Here is a 10,987-nt window from a genome sequence, read left to right as displayed (position 1 = left end):
TGCCCCGAAAAACAAGTGGAGGAGATTCAAAGGGGAGGAGGAACAGTGCTTTGACAGAAGGCTGCATTGAAGGAGGAGCTTTGAGAGCTGAAATCCAAAGGTGAAAATGACAAACGCAGGGAAGAAAGTAGAAGACGTGCATAATGTAACAAAACAAAGTGTTGGGGTCAACTAAAGGATCGTGTCCATATGCTCCTCTTTTCCAGGTTCATGTTTTGAAAACGAGTATTTTCTTTCAATCACGCAAATATATACAGTACATGTGTACTGTATATAATAAATATGAGACACATCCATTTTGGCATCTGTTTTTTTTAAATGGAGATAAGCTCCAATTTCAGAGGCTCAAAAGCATTTAGTGAAAGTGGCATAAGTGTCAATGAATTATGTTATGGAGTCTGATTTTGGGCTGATTAAAGCACTAACAACTTGTGTCGGAAATAAGGAAAGAAAGAAAATATGAAGGAAGAAAGGATCGGCTCCTGAGCCAATTACACATGCCATAAACATGGTGGCTACTAAGCTGAGGTTTTTTTTTCACAAAAGGAACAAGATTAATTCTGAGGCGTGCACGGCTGTTCCGTACGCTCACATTCAGATAAATACAAGAAACATATCATGAATCATGAACATGACTGCGTCACCAAAATGTTTGCAGGATTCCATTCCGACATACTGTACGTTAATGCTCAAATCAGTTGTCTAACTTCAGTCCAACACAGCATGCTTTTCAAGCACTGACGACATCTCCATCACTTCGGAAATGCAGTTTCAAACACATGTGAACATGTGAAATGGTTCGGATACTAATGGCAACTTTGTCAAATGTACCTTTGCTCTCAGCAAGCAATAAATACTGGTTCACTGAAAATACTGTAATAAGCTGTAGTACGCCAGGCCACCAGTAGATGACAATAGAACGTTGTACAAAAAATAAGCTCAAAGGGGGAATTTTATACACACACACACACACGCACACACTCTCTCTCTAACTTTTTGACTTGAATGAAATGCACTTATAATGGGTAAAAAGCCAAGGCACTGTATATTTAACAACCGAGAATCAAAACTATGACACCAACTGGACTTGGATGGGAGGACTTTCTTCTGGTATCAGTCAATTACTTTGAATAAACAGATACTAGCAGTAGGCACAGGCCGGCTATGCAAGATTGGCTAGGTTACATAACTGTGTCACACAAATCCACAACAAAGTACATTTTACAAGTGTGGTGGATATACTGTATTTCACTGTTTAGGTGTTGGAGAAACTCACAACCTGGAGGTGAGGGCATCAGGCGTCCTCCCTGGGCCTATGTGACAGAGCCCTACATCAGCATATATGCAAAAAGCATGGTACATGCAATAAGTATCCGATACACTTATTGCATACAAAAAACATACAACATACAAAAAAAAGATTTGGTTTGTAAGATGTAAATATTGAATTGTAATGGTTTGATTTGCATAGCTGTAAAGTGTCTGATTTGTTGTTTTGCATTCAAGATGGACTGTGAACGGTCCTTTTCACGAATATCTTTCTTCCTTGTGTTTGAATTATTTCTTGATTAACTATCAAATAGTGTTAAACCTTTAATCCTACGGGATTTGAACGCAGCATGTGCACGACATGCAGAACGTTGGAGTACACGTGCCAGTTCGTTATCCAATCTGTGGAACAACAACTTGGCCATGTGAGCGGCCTAGATCATTTTTCTGATTGGCCCCCTCTGCAACCAATGAGAAAAATCTACAGCAGCCTGACGCACGGTCAGCCAATCAGAAAATATACAACTGGAGGCTGTGGCTCCAGATTTGGCCAGGACCAACATGGGCGTATGTCCTCGCCGGTCTTATGCCCATGCAAGGCAGGGCGTTTCCTAAGAAAATAAATTCGTCTTTAATCACCATGTTGTTAAAGAATGAGTCTTGCAGTCTTGCTTTTTATTCGAATTAAAATGCCCCATGTCCAACATCCGCAGTCTCTTATTGTATTTAAAGCAACAAGTACAGATTGCAAAGCCACCCATAAGTGCTTGTTCGTTTTACATTATCGATTAAACAGAGCGACATAATGGGTAAATAATGAATATCATGGTCCGGTAAAAGATTTGAGTAATTTCCATATCTGCCAGTGGTTGCTAGGGGAAGTGACGTCACTGTCCAACCCGCTTTCACGACGATGAAAAAAAACTTGCCTAACGATTAGAGGTGAGCTGGACGAGTACTGCTAAACGATTAAATCCATCTCAATCCTCTTGTTTTTTAGTTTAAAATGACTTTTCAAAAGTAGAGAACACTAACTACGTGTTTTACGCTGTCGATTGATACCAAAATTATTGGTCTTCGGCTCTCAGACAAGGAGAAAAGGGATGGTGAATTTTGGATTGTACAGAAGGAACCGATTCCGGGGAGAGAAGCATTGAGAATTGGTGGCTTGTCAACCATTTAAGGCAGGTAGTCAGATAAATAAAAAGTGGAAAGTTTAGTAGATTTAAGGCAAGGGAACGCTTAATTTAGACAGCGACAAGATGGAACTTCGAGTGGGGAACCGATACCGACTAGGAAGAAAAATCGGAAGTGGATCGTTCGGTGATATCTATTTGGGTAAGTAACATATGCATAATTGTTTTCATCTTGTTTTTTCGTGTTGAATATATTTGACGTGTGCCCCGCATCGACGTGACACGAGCAGTCGTTTCAAGAGCTATCGTCACTGTTGCTGATCTTAACCTTTGTGTTGAGATCAGCCACTGTTTTAAGCTAACAGTTCTAGTTCAGATCTAGTGTTCATCTCTTTGACTCATAGCCATCACCTGAAAATGTGGTGTTGAAAAACACAATTGGAGTTAAATTAATCGAGTTACTGTTCATTTTTGGCAATACTATCTAGACAGTTGGGGGGGGGGGGGGTTCAGTGGAATATGTTACGTCAAATGAATTGGACAATCAAGCTGACTTCTGGGTTGTGCTTGAGAAGACCCACCCAGAAGTTCCTGTTGTTTATCCGTTGCTACAAGCTTCTCGTTTTCAGTCGAGTCGGTCGACAAACAGTTGGCCGTAGTTACACAATACAACCCGTCAGCACGGCGAAGGCCACGATCTCATCTTTCTAGCTGTGATGCCTCTGCAAATGAAAGCAGTTCAGTTCGTTGCTCTCGAATTTCTCAGGACCCGTATCCACATTTTATAATTGAATGATTTAAGGTCGTTTTCTAGTCACACAATCGTTGCGTGTGGTGGCTTCAATCGTGTTCTACACTAAATTTCAGTGAGCGGTAACGTTAGCATTTCATCTTTCATTGGACTCAAGAGGTCTTTGTCCAAATGCATGCATGTCACTGATTTGTCTCATTCAAGTACATCTGATAATTCCTTATACCTCGATGATGAGCATATCTAAAAAGCAACTGTGTGTTCGTCAGAATTGATTAATCCTTCATTTTGAGCCTTTGGCTTGGCTGGAAATGACATGGCAGCGCAACAGGAGCTTAACATGCATGACAATAAAAGATTGTAGACTTTAGCATCGATTACTCCTGCAAGGGCTTCACTGTCTTTGCTCATGGGTTGAGCATTGATCGCTGGAGGTTTACATGATATCCAAAAAAAAAAAAAGGGCCGCATGACATGTATTGTAATTTGGCATTAGAATGGTTTGAACACATTTGATGCACACATTTCATATTTCTGATACCCTTATGTGGTCTCATCACCAAAAAAAAATACATCTGTTCCCACACATTGATTATGCTTTCACAAGCTGACTGTGAGTAGAAAATCTTTTGAACAGACTTGTGAGAGGTCAGTAATAACATCACTGCAGTTGTCCTTTTCCCATGGTTTTGGGGTTTTTTGTTTTTGAGGTAGTTGTACAAATTATTTATTTTGAAACTTTCATGTTGATGAAAAAAATGCTTTGGGTTCACAACATGTGTCTATATGCGTTTCCAATTTTAGGCACAGATATTTCTGTGGGCGAAGAGGTTGCCATTAAGTTGGAATGTGTGAAGACCAAGCATCCCCAACTCCACATCGAAAGCAAGATCTACAAAATGATGCAAGGAGGAGGTAAAGTCATGGAACCTTTTCTCCTGTCTCAACAATAAACCCCCCCTTATTTGTGATTCCCTGTTCACAAAATCGTAAATTCTAGCATTTGGTGATTTTACAGTTCAAACTATCGAGAAACTCGATTGTCAACATTTTTGGGGCGAAATAAAGCAACTATGGAATGTAGGGTGGTAAAATGGTGTAATGATCCAAAAGTATGAATTTCAGACTTTGCCATCTAATGTCCAAGCCACACAATGACCTTCCAGTCCGTTCCAATTCTCATATTTTCAATTTCGTTCTCTGTTTTAGACAACCGTCTCCTTTTTTTGTGCTTGTAGTGGGTATTCCGACCATAAAATGGTGTGGGGCAGAAGGTGACTACAACGTAATGGTGATGGAGCTGCTGGGGCCCAGCCTGGAGGATCTCTTCAACTTTTGCTCCCGCAAGTTTAGCCTCAAGACGGTCCTCCTCCTTGCTGATCAGATGGTGAGATGACTGACACGCCTTCGCCTGGACTAATTTCCGGACACGCATATCATGCATACTTCATCCCGGCTCCCAATTGCTTGATGTAGTTGCTCGCGGATCCTATCACCCACTTCTTGCTTGACTTTTTTTTTTTCCTTGCTGCGCTCATGCTGCTTTTCCTCGTTATGTTGAAACAATTATTGACACCATTGCACCCGAAATAAGCTCGGGCAAACGTCTTCACCCATTCTGTGACCAAAAAATTAGAAGACAAGACTGTTGTAATGACAGACTGTGCACACACTCTTTCCATGACAGGCATGGTTTGTGCCCTGACTTTAATGTAGGTGCGCCTCCCAAATTCAATGCATTCTTCTGCGGATCATGCTCAAACAAGTTTTGGGGCAAATGTTTTGACAGTTATTGCATAATCAATCCAACTTGGTAGATAGGTTGTTCTTGTTAGCTTTTTATTTCAATTTGTAGGTTGCCCTTCTCATCCCCCCAAAACATGACGAAGAAATATCTGCTGCCCATGAATTGTTGGAATGTCTGTGACAACCTAATCTGCCACCGTCATTTGCTGAGTCTTCTAACATTTTGGGAGCGAGTCACGTACTATTGCCTTTAATAATTTTTTTCCCCACAAAATATGAATATAATGTCATCCTTCTTTTTTTTTTTACGACAGATCAGTCGCATCGAGTACATTCACTCCAAGAACTTCATCCACAGAGATGTGAAGCCTGACAACTTTCTGATGGGGCTCGGCAAAAAAGGCAACCTGGTCTACATCATCGACTTTGGCCTGGCCAAAAAATACCGCGACGCCCGCACTCACCAGCACATACCGTACCGCGAGAACAAGAACTTGACTGGAACTGCAAGATACGCCTCCATCAACACTCATCTGGGGATTGGTACATACTCACGCAAATGGAACATGCTCCTTTTTGAAGTCAACATGTTTGGACTTGCCTAAAACGTAATTGGAAGTTGAACACTTTTTTTTTTTTTTCTGCCATCCTCTACAGAGCAGTCAAGGCGTGACGATCTGGAGTCCTTGGGCTACGTTCTTATGTATTTTAATTTGGGCTCCCTGCCTTGGCAAGGCCTCAAGGCTGCCACCAAGAGACAGAAGTATGAACGCATCAGTGAAAAGAAAATGTCCACCCCAATCGAGATTCTATGCAAGGGATACCCATGTGAGTCAACTTCTTGGATCATTTGCAATAGTTTGTATGTTTTTTTTAAATTATTATTATGATGGTGATTTTCTTTTTCCAGTTAGTGAATTATTAGGTCCCGGCTAATAGTAGTTGTTGTCTCTGCCGCAGCTGAATTTGCAACCTACCTGAATTTTTGCCGTTCCCTCCGCTTTGACGACAAGCCAGACTACTCATACCTGCGACAGCTTTTCCGGAACCTTTTTCACAGACAGGGATTCTCTTATGACTATGTGTTTGACTGGAATATGCTCAAGTTTGTGAGTATTACTTGACCAACTTTATTGCATGAATACATTTTGGCATGCAAAAGGTGCTTTGCTTCCTTTGGCGTGTGTGGCAGACATGCCAGTGCAATTTTTCATTTCTGCCTACGGTAGAGCAAATGTAGCTGAGATAATAATGCACACATTTTGTTTTTATTTGAATTTTGCTCATAGTTTTGCTTGGTGAGCGTTTTTTTTCTTCCTGTATTCTTCTGTAACTTTAATGCAGGCCAGCCACTTTTTTATATTAACTCATTCACTCCCAAAGACGTTTTTAAACGTCTTTTCAGACTTGGTCCAGAATTGGCTGGTACTGAATGAGTTAATAGTCAGATGCTACTGATGTTAAATAACATCCAACAATATTATTATTCCAACTTGTGTTCAGGTCATATCCCGAATTTGTTGGTGTGATTTTTCTGACGAACGCTGTTTTGAACAGGGAGCCAACCGAGCGGCAGAAGAGGCGGAGAGAGAGCGCCGCGACCGAGAGGACAGGCTGAGACATGGCAGGAACCCGGCGACCAGAGGAGTACCCGCCGCATCGGGGCGACCTCGCGCGGGCCAAGACGGAGCCCCGCCGCTGACACCCACTTCACATACAGGTTTGCAAATGGTCACTCGGTTAGTAATGCGTCATTCACACCGGCTAGCAAAGTCATTTTAATGGTACTGATGGGAATTGCGCTGGTTGAAGTTGACCCCGGAATTTACAAGCTTCAAAAGTAGTATCAGGTGTCAGCCAACTGCAATGTGGGAGTTCCAGATGTCAACACTTCTTGTTTACTGGTACTTGTAAGTTGTTGAAGTTCCCCCTCTAATCTCCAGCGTCCCCACGTCAAGCATCTGGCATGGAACGTGAGCGAAAAGTCAGCATGCGACTGCACCGCGGCGCCCCCGTCAACGTCTCCTCCTCGGATCTTACTGGACGGCAAGACAACTCGCGCATGTCCACCTCACAGGTACAAGACCCTTGACTTTATTCCTGCTCATTGAGATTTTTCAAGCGCATATTGCAGGAGTCCCCATTTTGATCCCGACCCTCCTCAGACATGGGAAGAGCGTTATTTTCATCTTTTGTTGAAGAACTAACCATCAAGCAGATATGGTTGCCCTGCCCGCTGTGAATCGTGGCACGGGGTCGCTGCTGTGTGTGCTGCTGATCGCCATGAATCACAAAAAAAAAAAAGAACAACTGCATGTCATGCAAGTGAATTAATTACATGTCTCTAAATTCTGTCTGCTGCTGTAATGGAGTTGAGATCATTGTTACCGAACAACTAATCAACTGCTACGTTAGAAAACGGGGTGGAAAAGCTTTAAAAAAAGCCCATCAAGCGAGTTCCCTCCACTTTTCTTGTGCAGCAACTCGGACCTTGTGTTGAGGTGCTGCTCTTTTCGTCTGTTTAACCGGTAGTGCAGTTGCTCCATGACAAGGTGTCTGACTTGACGTATTGGGCCTTGTCTCTCCCTTCCCCCAACCTCAGAATAGCATTCCCTACGAACATCACGCCAAGTAGACGCTCGCCACATACTTGTGTGACCGTGGCAACACTGGGTGAGTTCCACAGCCCCTGTAAGCACCAGGAATGCATTTATCCATCTTCCAGTTCGACACTGTACTGCCTTAACTCATTCAGTACCAGCCAATTCTGGACCAAGTCTGAAAAGACGTTTAAAAACGTCTTTGGGAGTGAATGAGTTAAAATTATGCTCCTCATTCAAGCATATTTTTTTCCCGCACTTTTACACAAATCTCCGCTATTCATTCTGATTAGTGGAAGATATGTAACTAACACCAAGCGAATTTTCTTTGATCAAACCTCGCCTCAAGTGCGAACGAGGCAGCCAGTAAATGTGTGTAGAATAGACTTTATGCATCTGAGGTCAAAGGTTGCAGTCATGAGGGCTGGTCTGGATAATGCATCACAGTGTGCACCATAGTCCAAGTATGTAACACACCCCTCTGCCCCCTCAATTGCCTACTCGGTTCCGAAAAGAATATCCTTTTGAAAACCTTTGTCTTTCTGGCTTGTTGCTTGCACCGTTGGTTTGATGCCACATACAGCAATATATTCACTGGCCCAAAATGGACTCCTTCCATCTTTATCCACCCCTCCCCCCCCAGTATGGCTTGGTGCAGTTGTGGGTTTCTGATGTTGTTTTTACCTGCCAAAACCTGCGTCCTTGCATCCCCTCTGTGATTTTTTTTTCTGACCCCGTAACACTTGCACGAGATTAAGCTACTTGTTTTTGCATCTCAGCTTAAAGCTTCCTCATGGCTCTGGCTGAAGGCACGCCATCCAGTTGTTCCGACACCTAGTGCGCTGTGTTTTTCAAAGGAAAAGGGGTTTAGGATGTTTCGGGGCGTAAGCTGCACCTTCGCCAAAGTGACAACCCAAGTGACACACACGCGCGCACACACACTGTGTGTTGAGTAATGACTGGATGGCTGCAAACTTTTTCTGCTGGCTGTGAACTAATTTTCCAGGATGCCAACCTTTTACTTGTATTATGTGGATTTTTTTTTTAATCTTCAAGTGCACAACAGATTGGTGTTGTTTTGTTTGTTAAATTATTGGTGCACTGCTGTGCAAAACATTGACAGATAACCATTACACTAGGTCCTTGGTTTAAGATAAAGTTGCATTCTTATGACGCTGGTGTAACCACAAAGTCACAACACAGGGTAGTCTCAACCCCTGTAACCTTTCCAAAGTAATGACATTATTTTTTTAAAGTCTATTAGGAGTAAAAAATAAAAATAAAGAATCAGCGCCAAAGGTCGAATTCTGTCTTTGGATATGATCTGCAGCTCATGCGATAGCTTTTTGAATTGCAAACGCTTTGAGGAGTGGTAATGAGCCAAACTGCCAACAGAGGGCAGTAGTGCACCATTTTAGAAGTGAGATGAGGGGAACGAGACTGTCTTGGCTCCTTCGGTGACTGACACCAGACAAAGATCAGCTGATACCGATGTTGTGGGAATAGAGACCACTAAAACAGGCTGGATAGGAGCTCCCGAGGACCAGACTCTGTGTTTGTCCAAGTAGCACCTGCTCGAAGCCGTTTGATTCCGGCGACGCTCTACAGATTTGGCCCCATCTACGCTGACTCAGTTGACTTTGGCATCACGAGATTGACCCGACTCACATTCCGCTTGACCGCAGTATTATCTCATATCCTCGTTTAGCAAATGTTCGAAAGTGTCTTGTCGACAACGCAGCTACTGTATTTCCGTGTTTGTTCAAACGAGACCGCTTTGCGTCCTGGTTGCATCTGTGATTAGCTGAATGTGCTTGGTCAAAGGTGACGTAAGCAATTATTGAGCCTTATTTTTCACTTCCGACCAAAGCGGTCAAAGGCCAGATTATCAAGTGGCTCTAAATAGGATGCACATCCATTCTTTAAGGGGTGTCTTCAGACCCCACACCCCAATCTGCTCCAAATTGGATCACGCCTCGCCTGACATTCCTTTTTCCTTTCTCTTTTTCCCTCCAGATGGTGTCAAGCGCACTGCCTGCTATCCTCCATCCTCTCGCTCCTCGATGAGCCAGTATCACGCAGCCACGCAGTCTAGTCTGCGCCCACTGAGACACGAGACAGACTCAAAAGTACTATTGCCACTCTGAATTACTACTGCATCAGCTACCGCGGGAAGCCACTTCACTTCGACCGGCTAATTGGAAGTGCTTTCTTACTGACTGCTCTCAGTACGCTCACCTTGTTGACTTTTGTCCCCTTAGACCACCCCCAAGCCGCGTCCCCTTTTGGTTTTTGTGTCTCGGTCTAAGTGTTGGACTTTAGGACTGTTTTCTGTCCACTTTTGCGGAAGATATCTGGACAAGCTGCACTGCCCTTCCCCAAGCCGGTCACACGTTTTTGTTTTTTTCGACGCATGTCTCAAGGCAATGATTGTGTCCAGGGCCAACATGGCAACTTTTTCGTTTTTTTCCCCAAGTATAATCGACAAACTCTCTCTGAATCCCACTACATACTCAGTTTATGGCCCAATGTCTTTACCGTCTTGTCACACTCATCAATGAAACGTCTTTTTTTTTTTTTTTTTTTGGTATCAAGTTAAAGGGTGTGTATGATTACACACACATCCAGTGAATGTACCAAACACGTTTTGGTATTTCAGACGCAGGAGGCTTATGTATTCTCCCTTCAGTTTCAATACATAGTTTTTGTCAACAGTGCAGTGTGCAGTGGGCCCTGTTCCCTTAGTGTCAGCCAAAACAACTGCACTTTATGAAAGGTGGCGAGCGCTTCATTTGACACTGTTGACCAGATTTCTCTTCACTGTGTCCAGATAAAACATTTTTGCGTCGTCTCCTTTGTATTGTTTTTGAAGCTGTGAAATACTTGCAATGTAGATGTGTAAATATATCTTTTTTGTCTTTTGATTTCTTTCCTTCTTAGTTGGGGATCCGAGCATTATTTCGAAAGCTTTGCTTTAGGGGGCCTGCTCTGCGGCAAGGTTAGGCAGCCGTAATTATGTGTAGCATCTGCTTGTCGGTGTGCGTCCTGTCACCCCAACCCCGCACCCGTCCGCCCCTTTTTGTCACAGAGCAGTGCTGGTCGCGGGCACTGTACTGAATGTGGCCAACTCTTTTTTTTTTGTTTGTTTGTTTCTTCATACACTTGGCTGTCAGGGGTACTGACTGAGTTTTTTGTGGGTGTGTTTGTGTGGGTGTGTTTATTTTTTTCCTCTATCCCCCTCACCCCCAATTCGAATTTAATTGTGTATTGGACGTCTGGCTGCGAGTAGCCATTTCTGTTGAAATAATGCCCAGTAGTTTTTGATTTTGAAACTTCTTTAGTCAGTGAGTTGAAGAAAAATTAGTCACTGGGCCAACAACTTTTGTTCTCACATTTATATTTGCCACTGTATTTGTGTACCTAAATTGTAAATAAATTACCTCCTTGTATCTTTTTTTTTTTCGTGCCATGGCTGTCCGCGACGG

The 10,987-nt window shown here is 43.0% G+C and overlaps 1 protein-coding gene across 3 annotated transcripts; it reads left to right on the top strand.

The window, feature by feature from the left end:
• Positions 1-2,182: 2,182 nt before the first annotated feature.
• Positions 2,183-10,951, top strand: csnk1db (casein kinase 1, delta b). 3 transcript variants are annotated; one of them, XM_086138104.1, is made up of 10 exons: positions 2,183-2,607; positions 3,961-4,071; positions 4,395-4,543; positions 5,217-5,445; positions 5,560-5,730; positions 5,863-6,011; positions 6,460-6,622; positions 6,846-6,979; positions 7,510-7,575; positions 9,519-10,951. In XM_086138104.1, exons 1-9 carry the CDS (start codon positions 2,532-2,534, stop codon positions 7,558-7,560), a joined length of 1,233 nt encoding a protein of 410 aa, XP_085994230.1. In that variant the 5' UTR covers positions 2,183-2,531; the 3' UTR covers positions 7,561-7,575; positions 9,519-10,951. The 3 variants fall into 3 exon arrangements, with proteins under 3 accessions (XP_085994230.1, XP_085994232.1, XP_085994231.1); XM_086138106.1 differs by having other exon boundaries at positions 7,505-7,575; XM_086138105.1 differs by lacking the exon at positions 7,510-7,575.
• The last annotated feature ends 36 nt before the right edge of the window (positions 10,952-10,987 follow it).

Source organism: Hippocampus guttulatus, chromosome 19 (assembly GCF_054856545.1).
Source record: "Hippocampus guttulatus isolate MCC_2025c chromosome 19, RoL_Hgut_1.0, whole genome shotgun sequence".
NCBI classification, from domain to species: Eukaryota; Metazoa; Chordata; class Actinopteri; order Syngnathiformes; family Syngnathidae; genus Hippocampus; species Hippocampus guttulatus.
Note: the sequence above shows the minus strand (reverse complement) of the source record. Positions and strands in the feature narration are given on the sequence as shown.

Excerpts from the sequence above, each read along its gene's own strand:
- csnk1db (XM_086138105.1), top strand. The coding sequence starts at position 2,532 with ATGGAACTTCGAGTGGGGAACCGATACCGACTAGGAAGAAAAATCGGA. Across the intron at positions 5,731-5,862 it reads TCTATGCAAGGGATACCCAT|CTGAATTTGCAACCTACCTG; the intron begins GTGAGTCAACTT and ends TCTCTGCCGCAG. Across the intron at positions 6,012-6,459 it reads ACTGGAATATGCTCAAGTTT|GGAGCCAACCGAGCGGCAGA; the intron begins GTGAGTATTACT and ends TGTTTTGAACAG.